Here is a 25,175-nt window from a genome sequence, read left to right as displayed (position 1 = left end):
CACACCTTTCTCCAAGGTCTTCTTTTTTTCCTCTCGACTTTCTGCTTCTCTAACTGGACGTGGGCTACTTTGAGGATTCAATATTATTAATTTCCAATCTCCGGTTAAGACGCACAAACCCGAGTGTTATAGCCGAGGCTTGGCTCGGTGAGAGACAATATGACAACGTCAGCTGACCATTCTCAACCAATTGAGAGGCAGGAGTTGAGGAGAAACTGTAGCTTTTAGCTCAGAGCTTGAACATTAGTGCTAAATGCCGATAAACACAACGTAGAGTTGGAGTGGCACACTGTGAGCTTGGCTGGATGAGACATTTTTTACTTCAACTTTAAGAATATGTGATGTTTAGGGCGGAAGTATGGAGAGAAACGTGGGCAATGTCATTCAGTACAGTGATCACAGTCAAAGCAAGGCAGGCAATTTGCATAAAAACACACATGAACACAACTTCAAAGGTGTGTTTAAGAGTGCAAGACAGGAAAGCAGCTATTTAATCAAATGACTGAAATATATATATGCAAAAGCCTTCCCTGTGATTATGGCTGCTTGTGGTATGTGTGTGTGAGTGTGTGTGTCTGTGTGTGTGTGTGTGTGTGTCTCTGTGTGTAAGTGTTAGTGTCTGTGCGTATATGTATTTGTGTGTATGTATGTGTAAGTGTATGTGTATGCTTCCAAAACTCAGTTTTAATTTCACAACACCACTGCATCGATGGGCTACAATATCTACATGCTCTCATCCCGCAGGACGCGCCGCCTTTGTGTGCAGACCAAAATGAATATTGGCATTTATTGTTTATCTCAGCCATATCGACGCGTTTCCAACATACCGTTAATGTTTCCATTGTGTATGAATTATCTGGCATGTGAGCAATTTTAATGCTTTTGCAGTGAACTGGGGGAGGGTGTAGGTGGTAAGAATGCGTTTATGGTCTCTCTTCTGTGAGGGCAATAAAACAAGTGACGTTCCCCAGCACACCAACAACTATCTCTGCAGCAAAGCCCTGCAACACGAGCAGCAATCTCCCAGGCTCACAAATGAAAGCTCTGCACAGCACGTGGAGGCACAAAGTGGAGGGGAAAAGCTTTGAATAGGTCCGGCCGACCAGTAAAGAAATGCGTGCAAGAAGATCATTTCTGCCACTCTCTTTGAAAATCTAATCAGTTATGCGGCTGTCCAGCACACACACAGGCCAGCAGTGGCCGGTGTTCACCCTGAGCCCATCAGGTACAGTCTCTTTAACTCATGACAATAAACAGCACGCTTTACATTTTACGCACAGAAGTTAGAGTTGAATTGCAGTGAAATGCAACGTGTTAAAATGCTTGTGCAGATGTTCCAGTGTTTTTTACCCTGTTCTGATCATACCTCGACATTCCTCTGACACACACAGGGGAGAAAGAGGAACCGATAATTATCTGAGCAGCAAATTATGGGTTTGGAAATTACTTTAGAGGTGTTTCTGCGAAAATTTAGCAAGAGCTGAGCGCCTGTCAGGGCAAATGTGCCGCCTCTAAATGCGTAAAATTCCACATTCATGATATAAAAGAGATCAGCTTCACTCACTCTCACTCTCTTTATAATTAAATTAATTTTTGCACAGCTGATTAAAGCGTTGTTTTTACTCTACCAGAATAATATTTATAACCACAAAAAAAAAACGCGTTTAGACAGGATATAAAATAAAACTCCACAAATTAATTTGAAACAATATAATTCACATTATCCTGGCTTTTCGCAACAGGCCATAATAGATACCTATAAAATAATCAATGGAGTTATTGAATATGTCTGATGAAACGCAGCAGCCTATTGGTCCACCTCATTGATTTCTTCAGTAGGGTGAATACTTGCAGCTTAAACGTGCAACACTGTTTGGTCTGTTGTTTGGGATCCTGAATGGACCATAAAAGAGACAAGAACAAAGAGGAGGAAGTAGCTGGTGCAATAAAAGTTTCCCTTCACCTTATTCGTGGCCATATGTGACATCCGCATCGCACAAATTTGAGGCAAATAAAGCGCAAAAGTTGGAGGCTGTAATATCCCACTACTGCTGCCCTGGGATTATTTTCCCCTTTCACTTTGATATTAAGCAACGAATCATTTGATAATGGGACAGTACAAACAACCACTGGGAGTTCAAATTAATACAAAAGCATTTTTAACACACAATTGAACTAAACATTACCAAACTTTAAAAAATAGAGAAAACATTAAAAGTATATTCCAGTGCATTTAGATACAAATAATAAAAATGAAGTTGAAAATGTGATGAATTTGGTGTTTGGCAGTCAGTGTTAGTTTCTTAATTTGTCATGCTCGCAGTGGCAGAAACAACATGTGTACAAGGTTTGTAAACGCCTTTGTTTCATTCTAACTATTTTTATTGTCGTCACCATTAATAGTTGTAATTTACGCATTATTTAAAAGCTTTTTACATTAATTGACCTTTTTAAAATATATTTTTTAACTAAATTGTATTGGAATTATTCGGGTTTAAAAAAAGAATCTTTAATTGTTATTCGCAGCTACCCCCCAAAAAACACGCAGCTCCATAAAGTTTGAGTTGTAAATAAAGGCTGAACACTAAAGCCAATGTGTGGACTGGAGAGGCAGGAATGCAGCAGAGGTTGTGCCACTGTGCAGAATTAGAAAGGTCATTCTTTCCTCGAGTTTTAGTGTTTTATTGCGGCCCGTGAGGCAAATCACATGCGCGGCTTTCGATGCAGGAAGGAAAGAAGCCGTTTGGTCCACGTTTCTACGAATTTAAAGGCATATTATGACCGGCACTGAACGAAACAACCAAAAAGGTCGAAGTGGAAAATGATAAATTATTAAGAATAGCCTGCTACTAACCATGGACATTAAAAATTAGCATTAATAATTCATTAATGAATAGTGTGTGCTCTTGATTTGTAGTTAGTTATCTACGGTGAATGCGCAATGAAGGAAAAGCGTGACGGAAACCATGCTTAACAGGACTATTATTATTATCATTTCTTTTAATATTATTTTATTTATCGGGGTTATATGGTAACGTATATGACGCTAGATCGGTTTTAAATGAACACTTTAATTGGCTCTTCAGCTGAAGGCCAAACTTTTAACAGCATGCAACACAACGGGGCCCATCCAAGTCCATGAAGCCCCAGCTTCTCCTCTGCATTCTTATACATCAATATCCAGCAACACAACATCAGTCAGAATTAGTTGTATGGGACCTGTAAAATTTCTACATTATCAGCCATGATTAAAAACACAGCGAGGGAGGCAAAGTCTGCTCTGCCCCTGATGCTTTTTCCTCTCCCCCGCTTCTAACCTTACTAATAAGGAGTAATTCACATACTAACAATGTAAAGCCCTCTATAAGCACTTTACCATCGCTGGCTAGCCCAATTAATGTCCGGAAGTGTTCAGCTTTATGCTCGTTAAGCACTCAGGAAGCTGTTGCCCAATGAGCGCATGTTGATCCACACATCATAAATTATGACCATTAGTAGGCAAAATTTTTGCCCTGTCGGGATTTGTAAGTGAGGTTCTAAATGTGGTGATGCGGACAGATTCATGACTTCATGGAGTTTTATGCGAACCTATCTCTGCTTTTAAAAACACTGCAGGGCAAAACAATAGACTGTGGTTTCCCCCTCTTATTTTAAACCAAGATTTACCTAACAACCCATGTCTCTTCCTCTCTCCCTTTCTGTCTCCCTCTCTTTCTCTGCAGGCATAGTATTGGGCAGCAGCGGACACGATCCATTGCAACAGCAATGTTTCATAAGGGAAAAGCAAACAACGTGTGTAACAGTAGGTTATACGACTTTAAAGGCTTCCACAACGAGGCTTTGCCAATAATTGTATTTTACAAGATTGAAACGCCGAGACTGTTGAGCTTCAGCAGGGGAGAGAAACACATGAAATCACTTCATCACGGCAGAAAAAATATTGTCTCTGCACAGACAATAATAAAACACAGAGGGAGCATTTCAGCAAGCTGAGCTGTGACAACACAAACGCTTTCAACTTCAAATGCACACAGAAAAAAAGTACTGCTGTCACACACACACACACACACACACACACACACACACACACACACACACGGTGGTATTTAAGATGCCATTGGATACCCCTGCAATGAGAAAACCACTTTGTTTTGGGGTACGAGGACAATTTAGTGTTTAGTGTTAAATTCTAGATTTTTTTTTTTAAAACACACATTTGTTTTTGATTTAAATGTTTTTAACAGGAGACACACACACACACACACACACACACACACACACACACACACACACACACACACACACACACACACACACACACACACACAGACAGACAAATATGTGTTTCAGTCTCATCTTTGTGCTGCTTCACATGTTGACAATATTTTAAATTTATCTAGCTTATTTCCTTCCATTTTTGGCAAATGTTGGACAGAACTGGAAGTGTAGAGTGTATTTGATTACAATTTGGCACCATTCATGTGTGATTTATGACACGCAGTTCGATCATAACGCCCTGTTCACTGATGTTAAAATAAGTGCTGTTTTTTTGCTGGTGGCTTTGATTATAACGAGGATAATATTTGTGATGCATATATCTGCAAATGGTGTAAATAAAATATCATGCTTTTCATCATACCGTCGTCAGTGATTATGTCACATCAGCAACTTATAACAAATCACTGCATCTCATTACATCAGAACCAAAAAATAAACAATAAAACAGAGCGATCTCTCATTCTCCGAGGTGACAACAACAAATCAGACACTCAGAAACACTCCTCGGTGTCAGCTCGTGCGGTTACTCGCTGGCAGCAGTGTATCAGCTGGGTCAGCTGACATCCGCAGTGAACCGCCGCCGAAAACCAGCAGCCATAAACAACAAGCCTCAACACCCGCCCACTTGCACATGTAACCCCTCTGATCGCTAGGGGGCACTGCCGGGATCTAGATTGTGTGTCATTGTGTACATATTGTAGTGTGTATGTGTCTGTGTGTGCATGCGCGTGGTTGCATGTGATATTCAGGCCCATGTCACAGGCTGAATACAACAAGTGACAACAAGCATCGAAACAATTAATAATTAGAGCACATCAAAACTATTTGTCAGTGCCTGGGCAGCAGGGCCTATGAGTGATGACAAAGTTTACTATCAGGGGCAATTTATCATAACACATTGGCACAGCATCTCCAAAATGCTCCGCTAATGTAGGCCAAAGCATCCAGGAAACACGCAGATGCTGATCCAACAGCCAGTAAGGTACAATGCCAGTCTCTGTGGGCATCAGCAGCCCCTAGGCTATAGGTCAGGTCACAACTACACATACTAGTCTTCTGCATCATTCATCATTCCATCCCAGCCAGCACCGGCTGATTGCCAAACACAACATGAAAACATTGAGAAAGACTGATATAGATATGTGTAATCTTACCCCAGCAGCAGGCTCTCCGGAGTTTGGAGCTTCACTGTGGTCCAACACAGCAGCTGAGGGGTCACGATGGCGAGTGGGAAATATCAACAGAGCGCAGATCTCCCGTTCACTGTCTTCACATCCCGGCGATAAGCAGCTAGTGGAGGAAGGCTGTCTGTTTGCCGAGGAAAGTCTTTTCTAGCAGGCTTGCTCCTTTTCCCTTCCCAGTCGCGGCTTTATTGCCTCCGGGGGGATAAACGCAGCGGCTGGTTAGAGGCGGCGACTGTCCCGAAGATCCCTCTGTCAGGAAGTCGGAGATCGCTTGATTATCACACGAAGCAGCGCCAAAATGTCTGTGCAGTGTTTTTATATTAGAGTAAAGAAAAAAAGAGATTTCTACGCCCCAGCTTAGTCTGCTGCTGATACAAGGGAAGGACCAGAGAATAGACAACAGCATAAAGTTCATGTTCATAGAGCGTGTGCCACGTGGCTCGCCGCAGCCAATAGCAGAAAGGATTCAGTCGTAAACTTTTATTACTCAGCTGTAAATTTCTCCCTTTAACAACCAGGAATGTTTGCACCCATCTTTTCCCCTTGCTTTTTTCGATTGCACAAAACTAAAAATGGCCACACGATATGGAGCGCGATGCTGAAATTTTCCCATATGTCACAGATTAGACGTGCGTCAAAAAAAAATATGACAGTTCCCCTGGTGGACAAGGTGTGTGCCATGATGTACCCAAGCCAACGGGAAATGGGAAATAAAAGTGTGAGAGTGAGAAAGAGAGGGAGGGGAGAAAGAAAAGGAGACAGAGAGAGACATGGAGGGAGAGAGAGAGAGAGGGAAAGAGAGAGGGAGACGTCTAATTAAACTTCAATTAGCTCAACTATACTTCCATATTAGGGTTTCTTTCTGTCTGACTGATCCTCAGGATGAATTACATGGCAGTAAGCAGATATCACTGATCACATGAAACATCAACGAGGTGCTCTAGGCACATTCGTAATATGAAGATTATGTCCAATCTAACCAAATGGCTGCAGGGTATGGCCATCCTAATTTTTTAAACTTGAAAAGCAGGAAAGGTGGAGTTTGGGTCTGCAGAGAAAACACACACCACAGCAGCTATCCAAGCTTCTGACAAGCACACAACAAACACTGTAAATCTGCTTCAAACTTTCAACAGGGTTCATGAGTAACGCACACAGAGAAGGGAAAATTACGCATTTGAAAATACGCACTAAATTGTTGCATCTTGGAAATGAGGAGAACATAAGCGGCAACTGAAACAAGAAAATGTCTTTACTTTTAACAGATATATTGCATTGAAATATATCTTTAAAAGAAATAAATAAATAAGAGTAAAAGGATTCAAGATGAAGAGGAGCAATCATTTAATTTGAGCCCAACACGCACATTTTATCTCAAATCCCACCACAACAAGGCCTCTCTCTCTTTCTCGCTTTTTTAAAAGGAAAATTATGGCATGCAGTCTCACTAACGAATAAATAAATTTCATACTCCCAAAATAATCAAAGAAATGTGAGTTACATACTTGGATGAGCGGTGCATCTTGTCCTTGCAGGCCGTGATCTCCACACTGAGCCTCGGCACACAGACAAAAGATGCAGACCCATCCGAGCCGTGGCTTTACACCACCAATAAACTTTACAGCAGGTACACTAAACTTTATTGGCAATGTCAAGCCTGTGGTAAAAGTACACACACACAATGGGCCATCCGTGGTGCAAAATAGCTGTGACTTGGGAACACATCCGGAATGTTCTAAAGAGTACACGCACGTAAATAGAGAATAAACACCCTGCATTAAAAGGCTGCGCTTTGACGCAACATTGTTTCTTTCAGGAAAATAGAAGAGACAATAAGGTGAAGGATCAGCAGGAGCCTTTATGCTTTTATAGCATCTGCTTGGATTTACATTGAGAAAAAAATTGTGAAATTAAAAAAGCAGTTTGCAAGCAATTCACATTTTAACACAGAAAATCGAAAAGCCTGTAAGACTGCTTTCGATTCGATTTAATTCGCCACTAACTTTACAAATTACAAAAAACACGTGTTGCTTTGGTATTTTTATCTGCAAGTTCGTTTTACTAAAATATATAAAAAATAAATTAAACTATTAAAAGAGAACTTTTAATTAAAGAAAATTCTACAGCTCTTATCTGCGTCTAAAAAAATATTCCGCCCAGGCCGTATTTTTTCCAAATCTCATAATATACCTTCAAGATTAAAAAATAATTAAATGTTTTTGAATTAAAGTTAAAGAACTAATAAGCAAATAAAATTCCTTCAAGGAATAACACTCACACCTTACAGTAGTCTCCACGGTAAAGTATTTGCATCTGCAGTGTCTCATATACACATCGAATGGATCATTTCAGCTTGTTCAAATAGTCTGTGAATGTGCGGATGGAAAGCAGACTGGCTATAGACGCACCAGGAGTTTTGAATAATTTAGCTGCATGACACTGAAACTGCACGGTGAGACGGAAGTGTTAATTAGTCAAGATATAATAATACATTCAAGTTTTTAAAATGAAAAAAAAAAATGTTATTGGCCTTCCAATTAAAAATACAGCTCGCATTTCAGTGTAATGCGGATGATATTATGTTGCAGGTCATATGACATGATTTAAAAACAAAACAAAAAGTAGGCTCGGATTACTATAAATATAAACGCGCGAGTATTTTATTTATAACACTTCAAGTGAGCCACATTGTTGCACGTTTCAGACACATTAAAAGGGCTTGTGTTGCTTCAATACTCTGCTTTCATGTTCACTGCTCATTTCCGTTTATTTCAACTCGTCATCATAAAAGCAGCAGCAGCTGGACAGCAGAGGAGCAGACAAGGTGCTACCTGCACTTGGCCTCTTTGATTTCATCGCTCTGATGCTTTACGGAGTTTTTCCGTCTGGACACCAAGTTTCACACAACACCTTGCATGGTATAGACCTAAAGCCTCCCTCATGCTTTGCCGTTATTTAGTCTGATTATTAACATCACGCCAGATGTTTGTTCATCTCATCTCAAACAGCCATTATTCATCCCAAGATTCATTAAGAAAAGCTTCGTGTCTTCCCTGAAGAGAGGAAGTTTCTTATTAAGAGGATGAATCAAACACGACTCAGGCTTTGGAGAGTACGCATGCTGTGAATGGGATTCGCAATCCTTCCTTAAAAGGTAAAGGGATACGTCTGCAAACGCACGTCTGGCGTTTTTTTTAATCGAATAAGTTGGAAAGTTTAAATTAGGCAAACTTTAAGTCAAGAGACTTTTCCATATACTTGCGCCTCCTCTTCCCTCCAGCCTGACGCACACAGTAAATGTGTGGAGCGCATTTGGGCTAAAACCAAAGCATCATCAAAACATTGTTGCACGTTAAGGCATTCTCTCATTAAAGTGGTTTGATTATATCAAACTACTACTGCATATGAAAACTGGGGCTCAAATTTGGCTCTACAGCTTCCCAGAGTTTAGAGCCATAGCTAGAAAGTAAAGCAGAAAAGTGGCCAAAAAGAGGTAATATAATGTGCTATATAGACTGCATATCAGATTAAAGTGACTTTTCACTTGCGCAACATTTTTATGTGTGTGTGGGGGGAGAGGGGGTGAGGGCTGTAATATCAATAAAAAACAGAAATGATTGTGAGCCATCTTGTTTATTTGTGATTTTACATCAACAATGGCGGGGACACACAATTCCGTCTTTCACAGGAGAAACACCAGGAAACGAGCATATTGTTAACATCAATATATAACAAGACGTACATAAAGATTATATTCAGTGCAAAACAACTACGCTATGTCACCAGCACATTAAAATAAAAATTCCCTTACTTTAAAATCATTGTAATTGTAGCAGGTATTATCATACACAGTAAATGTGCGTTATAGGCAGTTTTAGTTGTTGGGGAAATAGCTTGCAATTGAATCAGAGCGATGCCACAAGTGAGGAATAGAAATTCAGCAAAGGCAAGGCTCTGAGTTTAGGTAGTGCCGTGGTACAATCTCAAAATTGTTTGCTTGGCTTTGAGCTAATCGTCTTCCCAAGACTTACAAATTGTCTTCAACAAGTGTATATTGTATATCGGGTAAATGCTACATACATAACTTAATAATATAAGGTTGATATAGAACACTTTTAAAATTAAAACCATATGAAATCTCTATATTCAGAAATCTCTATTGCAATTCCCCCAGGTTTAGGTAGCATCAAAGGATTTCAAACGATTGCATTTCCCTGGTAATCCTAGAAAAAGATGTCTGAGGAGCTAATGGCTATCTTTGTCTAGGCCATTCACATGAAAACGAGTAAAACAGTAACAGTAACAATTAGAATAATAAAACTTGTGGTTTTCTACACAGGCCGTTAGCCAATGTAACTGCTGCGATGATGTTTGAACACTTACTACTAAGTTATAGGCCTACATGTCGCTTACAATTCCGGAAAGGTTATTCAGAAATGACGTCCATGTTCTTTTAAATGTAGGCTATAATCTATTTACAACACAGGTCGGCGTTGGTCATGTTTTGATCTTATCTGGCTATGCTTTTGATACAGCTATTATTAAAAGCAAATTTGTAAAAAATAGCTAAGCCATTTTCCATCTAACATGCGTTTTAATTGACCCCGTTTTTTGCAAGGGCGACTGTTCTATCAAAGAAAAAGTGCTACAAGCTTGTGTAGCTTCTACAGAAAAAATCCAAATGCATGTTAGGATAATCGTGAGAGGGGAGAATTTTTGTCTATTTATGACAGCAATATTAAGAGGGATTCCTGTTCCCTCTTGACAAAATGAAAGGGTGGTCATAAAGTTGACGCTCTCTGCCTCCTTGTGACTCTTCGTCTGTTTATGGGACCTCTCTTTTTTTCTCTTTTTCAGCCATATAACCATAAAAAGGACCATAAAATCATTCCTTGGTCTCTTCTTTCTCTTCCGCTTCTTTCTCTTCTGCCTCTTCCCCTTCACCGTCCTCGTTGCCCTCTTCCTCGGCCTCGGCTTCAGCCTCTCCTCTCTGACCCGGAAACTTGTCTTTGTTGTTCTCTTTTTTCCACTTCATCCTTCTGTTCTGAAACCAAATCTTCACCTGTCGCTCGGTGAGGCTCAGGGCGTGGGACACCTCGATCCTTCTCTTGCGGGTCAGGTAAGGGTTGAAGAGAAACTCCTTCTCCAGTTCAAGAGTTTGGTAACGACTGTAGGTTTGCCTCCCATTCCGTCTTCCTGGGGCTTGAATGAAATAAAGCCAGAGGTTAGCAGGACTGACCACGGTCCCACAGAAAAAAAAAATCATTCAGATGACTTTAATTAATTCTGCATTTGCTTCTTTCTCCTCAGCATGAATACTAATCGTTCATTTAGCTTTCACTCACAGTGAGCGGGGAAGCTCTAATATAAATTGTAAATATAGAAATATAAGCAATAGAGTTGATATCACATGTCTGAAAGTTATTCGTCATATTTTCACTTTACAGATCTGTCAGCAGGAGCTGCGACTTTCACACACTTCACTAAAGAGTTACTAGGTGAGTGTGAGAACATACTGTTTTTATATACAAAATTGCTATTAATTACAAATTTTTATATGTGAAAAAATTAAGATAAAAATGTGTTTAATTCCCATCAGTTCATTGATGGTAAATTCCTATTACACAAATCAATATATTGTATTTTATATTCGTATTTAAACTACACAGGAATTAGTGGTTTTCCTCACTAGCAACAGGGCCTATACAAGCCTGGCTGAGATTTTCAGTTACACACAGACACACACACACACACACACAGTGACACGCACACATGAGTAAAATAAGAAGAGGGGGAAAGTATGAGAAAAGAGAGATGTGAGTTTAAGCTGCAGTGTAACAACAGATGGGGACAGGCTAATGATAAATCTCTCTCGAAGCAGATAAAAATGAAGCTTACACCTGTGTTGAGCTAATGTAGCCTGATAGCCTGAACAGAATGATCCATGAATGGGGGTAGGTAATATCTACAAAGCCCTTATGATTATGGCTGTATGGAGTCTGAGCCACATTGGGCCTGTGGGTCAAATTACCCCCAAACTCCTTAAAACCCGGATTGTGGATAATCGGGACATGTTGTGTTACAGCTAACCCCCTGTCACTCTGCATGCTATGGTGTGTGTGGCACCATCATATTTTAAACTATGACTTATTCATCCTTCCCCCCAGTGCGTTTAGAGTTTGTGAAATATCTTATGATACCGATAATTGACTCCGAAGAGCTGGTGTCATGAGCTGTGATTAGCAATTCGGTGTTTAAAGGCACTTTTGAAAGCAAAAATTCAGCCCTGTATAGACATGTGCTGCAGAGTAACAGCAGCCTGCAGTACAGGTTCTATCTGCCCCATCATGTTCCCTCACTTATTTCGTTTTATAGTTAAGAGACACACTTGTGTATACTCAGGCACATTTAGCACACATGCACACAAACAGACACACACACACGCTGACACACGCTGACACTCACATACACACACACACGCTCGCGCACAGAGCAACATAGAAAGAATAGGAAATAATTGTATGATTCTGACCGTGGGGTCTCATCCAAGGAAACATAAGACTGGGAGAGGAGTTTTGATTTAAGTGGCCTTGTCCTTCTCCGGGGTTAGAGCTGCTCGACGATTTACAGTCTGGGTATTGCGCTAGGCTTGCGTCTTGCTGGGTACCATAAAGCGTTTGCCTCGGAAGGGCTTCATATCCATAAAATTTCGTTGCGTCTCCGTGGCAAGCCAAAGCGCAGGGGTTTTGCTGGTATCCGGCGTTGGAGATCCCCGTGGTCCCGTGGTGGAAAAAGTCCTGCACATGATGGGACGGGTGCTGAAAGCCCGGTGCAGCTGCTCCGGGTCCGTAAACCAGCGTGTGGCTGCGGGCAACGCTTTGTGGAAACCTGCAGTCGTAGTAAGTTGGCTCCAGTGACTCGCCGCCTTTGTACTTAGAAAAAAGAGGATTAACAAAATAGGAGCTCATGTTTAGTTAGCATCAAGCAGACGGACTCTCTCCAGTAGAATATCTCCTTTAGGATGATGGCAGCCTTTTGTTTAGGGTCCCAACTCGCACAGCGCGCACAGGCAGACAAACCGGAACTAGGAGAAACGCTGCCCCTTTGGACAATCTACGGCAGCTCACTCTCTCTGAGCCGTTCCTCTCATCGGATTTCTCTCGCAGTCGTGAGTGTGTTTTTTTTAAGGCTTCGCAGGCTCAAACCCGGCTCATGGCATGTGCTTTGGATGTGCCTTAGCTAAGGTTAAAGCTGGCTTGCTCCACCGGCACAGTCAGAGACGCTGCTCTTTTCTTTCTTTTTCCTTTTTTTTAGCTTCCCACCGAGCCACCCCCACCACAAGCGCCCCCACCCCTCTCCCCCACCCCCCCACCCCTTCATCTTCCTACGACCGGTCAGACGTGGGCCCTACGTATATATCCACCTTAAGAGGAGCTGCACTAATCATAACCAACAACACAAGAGGCTTTAAATATGATCAATGTTTTGTTTATCACAAAAAGCTTTGTTAGAAGCTGATCAATGGAGACGTGCAGTGGTTAAAATACAAAGACGATGACACATATACTGTGACTTTATAGTTCTTTGCAGGTTATGAGGTGTTCAAAGCAGGGCAGGTTCCCTCTTTAAAAACGGATAAATCTGTTATTTGTTGCTGTCTGCCCTGTCAGGCCCTGCTGACGCTCATTTCTAGAAAATAGTTGAGTTTATGAGTTCCAGGAGGTCAACATATAGCATTTAGGAAGTTCATGAAAACAAATACGTTTCATAAAAACAGTAAAAATACAAAAGCAAGACAGCATTGAAGCTATGACGTAGAAGTAAACAATGTATTTAAAAGAATTGGACAAAAACATCCTCCTCGTGTAATCGAGTAAAGGCCAGAGCGACACCATGCACCAGGCGCTGTAAAACACCGACACACGCAAATATAAACACGACCTGTGAATACTAGGTGCCACTTACTGACCCCGTAAAACCGACGAGGATAAGCAGTAAATCTCCCCACGTGGAGGAGTTCATAAAATTTTACATCGGATGTTTAGCTACAATGAGCGCGCGCACAATTCCCAGCTCAATAGTTGTATGGGCTCTCTCTCCAAATATGCCAGTGTGGTTTTTGTGGGGTTACTGACGTTTTATACACATCATCGTAAAATATGAAAGGCGCACTGGGCGAATTTATAGACCTTTCACACTCTATAAATATGCAGATTGCCAATCATTGTTGCACACTTCTAGAGGACTTAAAGCTGCTGTTACAGACGTCACAACCAGCACATTATGGATATTAATGAGCAGGTGGACGTTTTTTAATAAACTGTACAGTGGCAATGGAATTATTATTATTATTATCATTTCAACTAGTCATATTATTATCATTTTTATTATTATTATTACAATGTTGCTGGATGATGTGAGTATCATATATAATGTGTTTGTGCTGTCAGTGTTGCAATTTCTGATATCGATGTTACTGATGCATATTGTTATTAAAGTATTTTTATATTTAAATATTGTTTCTGACTTTTCATTTATTTTAATGTAGCTATGTTATTTTGTATTTCTTTCCCTGAAGTATTTTAAGAGATATTCTATTTAATATTGATTATACAAAAATAGCCATACCAACAAATAACTAACAAATACTAAAATATAAAAATAAAAATAAATCCAAACACATAATGCCATATTATGAAATGAAATGCAGATATTATTGGCCTTTGGTCCTGTCTGAGCAATATGATGCTATTTTTAATAGGCACACCAGAATGGATAGCAAAATAATAATTATAATAATTATATATATATATTTATATATTATATTTTAATAGGCTACCACAACATCCAAATTAACCCAAAATTATGGGAGATTTGAATAGTTTGTTTTTTAAACCGAAAAAATGACAATAAAAATAAAAATGTAACTCACAGGACAGAAAAAATATATACAAAATCAAAATTCAATAAAACAATACAAAAATCATGTTTATGCACACACACGGTGGCCAACACAATAACCAAATCGCTGCATTCCGGAGCGCTGCTCTGTGGCCTATTACACTCAATGCGGTGGGTGACCATATCTGTCATTTTGTCATCGATAGGTTACTCTTCATTTTTCAGCCAAGCCACAGAGCTGTAAAGAAGCCCTTCAACACACAGACCCTGCTCAAAACATGGACCAACAGCGTCATCTAGTGTTCACATGTGCCCCTAAACCTGAAGGAATCCACCAATCAGAAACAACTGTGATGTGAACAGAAATGGGTCTCCCCATTTGTCTAAACCTTGTGTATTTAACTTCCTATTTCTAAAAGAAACCAGAGTTTAAGAAGTTGTTTACAACTACATGCCTCCAGCCTCCTCCTCCTTTTTAATCCGTTGTTGGGCTTTATCATTTTCTTGTCGTAGCCGCTACCTGCTCTAATACAAGAGATAGTGCTCTGCAGCACTCATATTTATGCACAATAACTATTGACGTTTTCCATCTAATTGTAGGCTAATAGACCACTCATATGATGAAGTGCGGGGGGTTGCGGCTGGCCCATCAGGCAAAAGTTCCCTGAACGGTGCGCATGACTCTCCTTTGAAGGAGTCCACCACCACCGTCCATTAAAACCATAAAGTAATTTAGCCCAGACGTCTAGCCAGTTAGTCGAGTTTGCTTTGTTCGTCTGCATTTGAGACAAACAGCCGAGCTCCAACAGGGGCTGTAAAACTGGCATTTTTGTCCGAGCTGAGCGGAAATGCACTGGATTAGGCTTTGAAATTACAGCATCCTGTCCGTATTGTTTGCCACCACAAAAAGGCAATTTAGGCCTACCCCAGGAAACAAATGCGAGACTTGGGAAATTGTCTCTCACTTTAGCACTCAAATGTTCAGATTTAGTCTCAGATTTTCTGATCGCCCGAGGGCCTGGCGCACGTAGCCTAAAAGAAACTAGCAATCTATAGGATTATTTAGAAGGCAATTTATTTAGAAAAATACCTCATAGTAGTGGTTAATATTTATAAACGAATACGCTGTTGGAAATGTGACAACTGCACGAATAGTTTGGGCTACTTTAAACACATAGTATGGAGCATTAAAACAAATATCGCACATGCCTCGTGCATTTATTTTATTCATTTTTTTGCTCATATGAGAATGTTTTGTGTGCAATTTAAGTAAACTTTACTGCTGCAGATCACTCATGTTAGTAAACCCGTAAACACAACAGTAGGATGAATTATTTGCAGCAGAATGGGCGGTTATTGCTCTTGGACAAATGTAGCCTTCTTTTTTCCCTTAAAAGGCCAAACACGGCTATTTGTGTGTTTATTTGGTGTGTGTGCGGTTATCCTAAATATATGCAAAACTGGAAATGTACGTGGCTGAAGCTTAGAAGGCTAATTAAGATCACAATTTTAGGCAATGCAAAGCTAAATTAAAACAAGGTTGTCTTGCTAAACCCTTAACTGCGCAGACAACGTGAAGTTTTAGAGCTTGCCATTATTTGCGGTGGGAGATCTCATTTAGGCCTTAGCTGTACTTGGAGGAATGTGCGTCGGACAAAACATGTTAGACGCATTATTATTTAGCAAACATCCATGTGTTTGCAACATGAAGCTCACCCAGTGGTGATTTGGTACAATATTCCCCGCCGGTTTTTAAATGAAGAAAATGATGAAGCTGATATTAAATGAGTTGATGTTTGTTGGGCCCTCTCTGCAGCCACGTACTAATTAATAAATGCGTTGGGTAGCAAACAGGATAGTCAAGTTGATTCACAATGAATACAGCATACAAGCACTTAGTGATTATGTTTATATTTGCAGAGGTCTATATCTACACTCTATAGTTAAACTCGTAGGCTACAATCAAAAAAAAAAAGAAATGCACAAATACAGCAACAGCTATCACAAAAATACAAGACAGACAAGTCCGATCGCAGATGTTCTGTTTCTGTACAAAATACTACACCTGCACAACAACGTACAAAGGAAATAAACATGAAAGAAAACATTCACATCATAAATTATGGGTTTGTGAAATTCAAAAGAATTCAAGTATTCTCTTTCTTCAGACAGTTTTAACGTGTCCAAACTGCACTTGTATAATTTCTCTTACAAAAAACATAAAGATATTTCGAAGTGAAAGCAGAATGTTATTATCTCCTTGGAATTTTTTTTTCTTTTTCTTATTAGGTGGACACATAAATGTGCACTGGAAAAATAACATATTCAGCATCAAACAGTCTCGGAGTTAAGGTTAATACAAAATCCAACAAAGTGATAAACATGAAGAGGAGAGTGTGTTTTGGTACATCTGTGCTGTCCATGTGACTAGTGGTTATTATGGTTGTTTTGGGACTGCAGTCCACATTATTGTTCGTTGCTGTCGGTCTTTTCTTTGTTCATTTTCTTCATCTTCATTCGCCGGTTCTGAAACCAGATTTTGACCTGCCTCTCGGTCAGATTCAGGACCCTCGCGACCTCGAATCGGCGGTCCCTAGTAAGGTACATATTGAACAAAAACTCCTTCTCCAGTTCGAGAGTCTGGTACTTTGTGTAAGGGCATCGCTTCTTCCTCGTGGAGCGGGCGTGTATCCAATTTGCCACAGGGTTATCTGAAAGTAAAAACCACAATAATAATAAAAACAGAGCAACACTGGGGCATGTAGGAACTTAAAGTGTTAAGCATTCAGAAAATGTGCCTCTGGATTTACAGCAATTCTGTGGGCTCATCACAAGTGCAAAACACAATGATGTTTACCAATAAAGCTAATCTGAAAGTAAACATTTTGAGGAAAGATTCTCATCCTCAGACTATCCAAGCCTACACTGATTTGCTTCCTTGTCCCCTTGACTTGTGAGTAACACCGTCGTAAAATACTCAATGCGCTTATTCACTTTATTGGCCCATAAAATGGCCCGTGGTTCAAGCCTTTACAGGTCCGTGGTGAAAGTCCTCCAGAATGTCCCTACATTCCTCAAGTTGGCTGGAAGAGTCATGTGAATTTGTTTTGGACTCAGAGATAAAAGCAAATTTAATATGTAACTATATGCAGATCATCTTCTCGTTATTATCAATTTAATATGGGAGACAATATTTACCACTGGGGATCAAAAATAACCAAAATGTGAATTTTCCTCACAAGAAGGGCCTGGATTTAAAAACAGGACTGAAGTCGGCTTATAGGGCTGCATGTGCCGTGTGTAATGGCACGGGGTCAAAATATGGTCGTAAAATTGCATCATAAAGCATTAACTGATGAATATTACTTCATATGTAGGTTTAGGCTGTTCGCTTAAAAGGAGCACCTTGCATGTGTTTAACATTATGCAACAGCCATCCAAATTCAACGTCTTCCTGTATGTTTGAGTCCATGTTTACAACCCCGTCTGGTTTTATAGCCCCAATATTAGCCTAGTAGCGTTTGTCTTTTATAGTTCCTAAAGCTTTCCGCCTAGCAGAGGCGATTCTGAGCTGAGCTGAAAAGGCAGGATGAAACAGCTTATAATTTTACTTTATGTAGGACTTTAAAATGTCTCTAAGAAAAAGCAGTTTAACACAATCCAAAACCAAAACTCCCACCCGGCTGTAAAAGGAGCTTGAACTTACTCGGATCTAGCTCCGGCTTCTCTTCTTTATGTTTCCCTGAAGCCAGGAGCTCCGACTCGGGAGAAGGGATATTCTGCTGCGTCTTGTCTCGCATGTCAGTGGATGAGCAGTACAGATAATCCGTGTAGGTCCGTCCGCTGGAGCCGAGACATTCGGCGGCTCTGTGCTCCTGAAAGGCGTCTGTCTTCAGCCCATAGTGCCTGCTGTTCCCCGGATAGCCATGGAAAGGCACGGCGCCTGATATCGGCTCCAGCCATGACCGCATATACCTCGTGTCTGTGCCTAAGTGAGGTTGGTGACTGTATGGATGGTAAACCACTGATGACTGGGAGTGTACAGGGGTCCAGGAGGTGGAGAAGACGGGTGGCTTGGGTGCGAAGCTGCAGGAAGGATAGTCAGCACACTCCGGTACTAGGGACGTCGGACGAGGGCCGGCTGGGTGCGAACCGGGAGCCGAAAACCGAGCTGCAGCAAGGACATCCTCGTTTTCATGGTTGATCAAGGAGTCCACATAATAATTACTTATGGGACCCGTGGTCGACATGTCGAAGCTTCCCCGACTCTTTTACATGCATCCGATTATTATATGGAGTGTATGTGTACTTTTTTATCTAGCCATAGAACAATCAAGGCAGGTAATTATTTCTCAACGCTTGCCTGGCTGCTATTGGCTGCCTCACCGACACGTGATTATATTTACCCCCACAAAAATTGTACAGTGGATCAATGCGCCACTTATCCTGGGATCCCAATGCACATAAATCGGATTAAAGAATGTGCTCTTTTGCTCTTTCTCGTGGACGTATTAGAGGTAACTTCAACAACCATGTTTTGTTTATGAACAAATGTGCCTTTATAGCGCTAAAAGTGGATCTGGCTCTAGGCGCAGTACAGACCTGCGCACATTACGTCTAAAACCGAGCAAGGCACTATTTGATGGTGTAATCAATCTCTGTCTGCCGAAATCTACCGTAGCCCCGTCTTATTGCAATGGATAGTATTACAACATTAAAGTGTTTATTGAATCGTTGACGCCTTTTATCTTTATCAAAGCAGCAGCACATTTGATAAAGTGAAAGCTTTATAACTTCCTGTGAATGCTGTTTATATTTTGATAGAGAGAGAAGTCTTCACAGTAGCTACATGTAGACTAGAGAGACGGTAGTGGGGATCAGAATACGGGATGCAGGATACAGCAACAATTAAGTTTGCACCGTTTTAACGAGGGGCGCAGCAGACCAAACATTTCCTAAATGGGATCTGCGGAGATAGGAGAGGAGGGGATTCAGATTCTTGACAAGCAGCCCATTGCAGCGGGTTATATTCGGCTAGTGACCGTCCATGTTTTTATGCCCATCAATAAATTTTAACGAGGACCATTTGATTGTTCATAAACGTGTCGTTAATAAGATTGCATCCGAGTTCCTCGCTCAACATAAAAACCACCACCACTTTATGCATGTGAAACAATTCCTATCAAACAGAAAGGCCGAAGACAGGAGACAGAGGACTGCAGAGAGCACAGGAGGTAAAAAGGTTCGTTTAAGGGCTAACTAGATCAAAGCTTTCATAATAGGGATAATGTTACTGTTGTATCTAATGGCAGGAGTTTTACCCTGCGATATACTGGTGTAGCTTGTCAGTTAGTAGCCTGTGAAACAACCCTGAACTATTCTGCAGGGCTGCAGCAAATAACACAATATACGATGAAGCAGGAGGAACCGGAGAAGGCACCAGTGTCACAGGGAACACTAATTAGACTCATTGTGACAGAAATACTGAGAGCTTAATTCACATGTGCAGACTGGATAAAAATATGGCTGTTGCATTAGTCAATCCCCCAAACTTCACATGCTTGATTTCTGTAATGTGGTGACTTAAGTGCAGGAGTGTATCTGTGTATTTTTAAGAAGCGGTGATGCTGGTAAGTGTCATTGTGGTGACTCTTATCATACGTGCATGCCTGTTCTATCTATTTGGTGTGATCTAGGGTGTTTTGTGTTATATGTATGCTAATGTGCGTGATTGCTGTTTCAAATATTATGTATTTTTTTGTTTTATTGTGGACAGGTTTTTTAAAAATGCTAATTTAATTGAATTATTGCAAACTTCAAGACAAGGGAGCTAAATAAAAGTGTAGACCCGCAGAAGCTGTTTGAAATAGTATCTTATTTTTCTGTCACTGTATACATGTAGTTTAAAAGCAAAGCTAATAAAATTGAATTCTTGCAAACTTTAAGCCGAGGGGGATAAATATAAGGGTGGGTCAACCTATAAAAGCAGATTGAAATCTTATCTCTTTTAATGTTTGTGTTACTGTGGAAGTGCAGTTTACAAACAAGAATATGAATTAAATACTTGCAGACTTTAAGAATATGGCGCTAAATATAGTATGTAATGAGTGTGGAAAAACATGAAAAAGCTGCTGAAATGTTTTTTATTTCTTTTTCTACTGTGGACCAGTAAATCAAAGCTATATGCATTGATTTCTTGCAAACTTTAAGACGAGGGAGCTAAATATAGGGGTGTGTGCACCTATAAAAGCTGTTTGAAATGTAATCTCATTTTTGTTTCTGCATTTTCTTTAGTGTGGACCTGTAGTTAAAAACAAAGCATATGAATTGAATGCTTGCAAAAGACGAGGTAGCTAAATATAAGGGTGTGTAGACCTACAAAAGTGAAACGATAGTAGTGCAGCCGAACAAACCACACATCCCTACGCTGACATTAACTCATACTGGGTGCGCTGCATTCAATAAATACGCAATGACAGCTTAACCAGAAACCAAAAAAGAATAAAGCCCAATTTATGAGAGACGATGACGCGTGCAGTGCATCTGTCTAGGAAAATAAAAACTGTTTAGTGTTGGGATTGGAAAACAAATCCTGCCTTTGTCATCGCCAAGCTACACAGATCCGTGACGTCACTGACTAGACTAAATTCAGCTTTGGTTCAAATTTATTTTTATACTTGAAGTGATTTTTTTTTTTTTAACTTATATAATAGGCTTACTCGATATTTGGATCCGTGACGTAAAACAAAATGCGAGCGGTACACACAATATAGGAAGTGCGATGTTTGTCATGGCTGCTGAGTTCAGATTCAACCATGAAATTTAAAAGGCCAGACGCCAGACCTTAACCCGGATCACGCCAAACGGTGTCCTGGTGCGCGCTGATGAATGCGCAAGTCTGCGGCGAGTCAAACATTTCCCCACATGTTTACGCAAATACAGCCGCTTAGTGGATTTAACATATATTCATTTAGATCGTTTCAAAGTTTTCTGCAGGTTGAAGGTCTAAGCCCGTTTATTCTGCTGCTGCCATTAAGGCACAATGAGAAAGTGCTTAGTGGTCATTTATTACCATAACATATGGTCATATAAATACATTATATAGCTCGTATCTATGTCCACACTAATCCAGTGAATTATCATTTGGATTGCTTTGGGCGTGCGCATGTGTTTGTGCGCACATGTGTGTGTGTGTGTGTTTGTGTGTCTGTGTGTGTGTGTGTGTGTGTGTGTGTGTGTGTGTGTGTGTCCATTAATGAGAAGTGAGGATTTTCATGTACAATGCTTCTATTCCAGTCGTTTGTCCATGTTTGTTGTGCTATAATAAAGAAAGATTGCATCATTAAATATTTCCTTGTTGTTGTTTTCTTACTTCTACCATTGTATTCTTTGAGTGTTGCTTTCCATGAACATGGGAGTTGAAAGTAGACCATTTAAGATTATAGTGCCGAAGAAAAGCCTCTTCGCTGCATCGCTGAACATTTTCGTATTTCATACTTTCACATTTGACATATAGAAGCAGCCTGCTATTGCAGACAAAAATGAATGCTTTGTCAATTTTGTTTCAGGATCACCAGTATGTGGGAAACAAATAACAGACATTTAAACAAACACGTTTAGAAGGAAACAAGTGTTACGAAATTGTCCTTTGCTTTATAGGCTCTATTCAAGTCAAGTCCACTTTAATCATAAAGACCAAAGCCACAAATGCCCTCTCAAGACTTTACAATCCGTGCAACAGACGACACCTCCATCATCATACCCTCTCTTATGATATGGAGTAACTCTTTGTAGAATTCACGGATGTACTGCATTTCAATCATTCATACACAGCAATGCGTCATCAACCGATTAAAACAAGCTCGATGCAATGATTCACATACACACAGCAGGTCACACATCGCATGTCTGACAAAGTTTACCATTTATAAAAATAAACAAACACGTATCAGACAGATCAAGTTTTGCAGTATGACGCAGACGATATAGCCTATAGGGCTAATGTTTGCACGCTCACAGCTTTTCTTAGCTGGACAATGTTGTTTCTGTTTCGGAAAGAGGATATTTATGTAAAGCTTAGAGCCGTTTTACTTTAAGTGGAGCTAACGGACAAAAACATTACACAGTCTGGGTGCAATGGCGCCGCCGCAGTGCAGTGGAGCTTTATATTAATTTGAAATTATTGGTGAAAACAAGTCTTTCAGGACCTACACTTTCCTACGTTAAAGAGTTTGTTTGGCCTAAATATGCTTCTTAGATTTAAAAAAAAAAAAATGCAAAGAAGTATTGAACAAGAAAGCTTCCATTAAGATCATCAATCCGTCCGCAGCGGCACAGTAGACATGTGTGACATGTTGCAGATTGCTCTTTGTTTGTATGATTATTATCATAAAGCTGATTGCAACAAGCTAATTACCAAGACCAAATAAAGCCCTGTGCATGGGAAGGTAAATATGATCAATTTTCATTGTCAAAACAGTCTGAAGTTTAATTTCCCTTCCATCAGCACACCCCGTTTGTGTCATTATTAGGTGGATGAGTAACAAACGAAAGATTAAAGCTATGCGCTGCAACATGACTTTCATTTATCAGACACTTGCGGTTACATTTCCAAGCTTCTGTGTGATGACAGGACGAAGGAACATTCTGTCATTAACGGAGATATTAAATACAAATAGTCCCAACACATAAGGAGAGTACATTCGCACATGAAGCTCCTGATCAAACAGGCCTTTCTCTCACAAACACACGCACAGTGAAAATTATATATAGGCAACATTTGGAGCATATTAAAGGCCCCCGCGCCTAAACTGTGCATATAGAAAATTCAAAGAGGATATGACAAGTTATTTATACCGACCCATGTGCTGAACAGAAAGCCAAAGCTACTGTGTAATCATCTGAAAGGCCGCAAAATTATCCGTAGCCTATACTCCCCAAACTGTATTACAGTGTCCTCTATTACCGCTGCATAGAGTTTAATCCAATCATGAGTCTTAATTAGATATTCTGCTTTCAGATCGTCCTAAAAGCATTTTCAAACCAAAGCACTTGATAAATGCCTTCCGGTTTTGCAGCCTCGCATGCTCTGAGACTAATTTCTGATCAATACACATATTATCAGGGTGAACAGGCCTGCCGCAGTGATATACATTGTGCATTCTCGTCATGCAGGACACTTAATACTCGATTAAAGACTGCAAAGTAATTCATATTAAATAATCATCATCATCATCATCATCATCCGCTGAATTAAAAAAACAACGCATGTAGGATTTTGTAGTAGAAATGTTGCTGCATAAACGCTCCAAAGCAGAAAAAACGGATACAAAAAAACTATTAATTGCAATTGTAATTATTTTAAAAGGCTACCTATTGAGTTTTATTTCGCCAATAAAAAAATCTGAACATTTTCCAGTAAAATAAAGTAAACGTTCCTCGTTTTCTGATTTAAATTGTCTCTTATCAAATAAATTAATAAAAAAACCGCTTTATAAATATAGCGCGACGAGCTTATTTCTATACCTCACAAGAACGAGAAAGAATAATGTATGTGAAAAAATAAGAGGAAAGCCGTTAGCATATTTGCTTCATGTCTGATCATGTTAGTGGCAGTAACACTTCTTGAGCTGTCTCAAGGAAGTGGCTGTCTAAAGCCTTCAGTTCCTGTGCGCCACTACAAAGTGAAATAAATTGTTTTATGTGTATATGGTTTTAGGGTGAATCTGTGCAGCTCTCGGGGCTGTTTCCAGCGCTGTAAAGTCTTTGTCAGTGATGCATTCCAAGGGAGACACTCATTCACAGAGCTGAATGAAAGTGACTTTGGATTCCAGACTGTCTCTTCCAGTTGCACTACCGCCAAAGGGAGGGGGGCTGAGAAAACAAGGGGAAATAGTGACCAGTATAAACACTGGACTCCTTTGCAGGAAAGATGCTGACTGCGCCACAAGAAAACATTCTTCTATAAATAAGTAATTGTGTTTCTTTTAGACAAGCACATCGCTTTCCTCAAAACTTTAATTTTGCTTAATGCCCTGTATTAATTTCACTTCTGCTTACCGCATCAATAATGTTGAGAATTAAATGGACAACACTTAAATAAAGCTGGGCCTATACATTTAATGTTTTGGCGTGCTATATTAGTTACCGATATAAACAAAATTGTTATCTGTGCCACCAATAAATGCAATAAGTCAGTGCTATTGGACCACAATGTCATTGTTATCACAAGAAGTTAAATAATTATTATCTAAAAACTCAGCTAAAGTATTAAAAATGTGGGTCTTAATTGATAAAATTATATAGGTAATATAAAATAATAATATAATATAACATATATGATTTTCTTTACTTGTGATACATTGATTATTTCCGTATTTCGTATACTTGTACATTTTGGCTACCTGCTCTGGCCTGTATAGCACTTTAGTCAAAATATCCTTTATAATAAGTTTGATTTTAATTGATTTGTTTAAGATACGCATCAGTTCGTTAACGGCCAGGGGCCAAATAACAAGTAACAAAAAATTAAAAACAAAGTTTAACTCCACATTTACGCAATAATACAAGAAAGAGAGCAATTAAAGCGTAATATGGACGAGGTAATATATTTAATTTCCAAAAATATTGTTTGCAGGAAGTTCACAGAAAAAATAAACAGGCCTTAATTAGCTAAATGTGACTTCTAATGGTGTGATTGCTGTCATGGCTGTCAGTGTGAGTGTTCTTATGTGTGCTGAAGTTTGAGTTAAACATTTTCTTTGCAATTAAGAATTATTAGATCACATAGTATTATATATATATTTATATTCT

General features: G+C 39.8%; 2 protein-coding genes across 2 annotated transcripts; both read right to left on the bottom strand.

The window, feature by feature from the left end:
• Positions 1-10,347: 10,347 nt before the first annotated feature.
• On the bottom strand, positions 10,348-12,534 carry hoxc8a (homeobox C8a). The gene is made up of 2 exons (XM_059332641.1): positions 11,995-12,534; positions 10,348-10,664 (listed from the first exon to the last, which is right to left on the bottom strand). Exons 1-2 carry the CDS (start codon positions 12,428-12,430, stop codon positions 10,348-10,350), a joined length of 753 nt encoding a protein of 250 aa, XP_059188624.1. The 5' UTR covers positions 12,431-12,534.
• Positions 12,535-16,258: 3,724 nt separating this feature from the next.
• hoxc9a (homeobox C9a) lies at positions 16,259-18,757 on the bottom strand. Its single transcript, XM_059332640.1, has 2 exons — positions 18,070-18,757; positions 16,259-17,074 (listed from the first exon to the last, which is right to left on the bottom strand). Exons 1-2 carry the CDS (start codon positions 18,611-18,613, stop codon positions 16,830-16,832), a joined length of 789 nt encoding a protein of 262 aa, XP_059188623.1. The 5' UTR covers positions 18,614-18,757; the 3' UTR covers positions 16,259-16,829.
• Positions 18,758-25,175: the final 6,418 nt, after the last annotated feature.

The sequence above is a fragment of the Centropristis striata genome, chromosome 5, assembly GCF_030273125.1.
Source record: "Centropristis striata isolate RG_2023a ecotype Rhode Island chromosome 5, C.striata_1.0, whole genome shotgun sequence".
In the NCBI taxonomy this organism is placed as follows: Eukaryota; Metazoa; Chordata; class Actinopteri; order Perciformes; family Serranidae; genus Centropristis; species Centropristis striata.
Note: the sequence above shows the minus strand (reverse complement) of the source record. Positions and strands in the feature narration are given on the sequence as shown.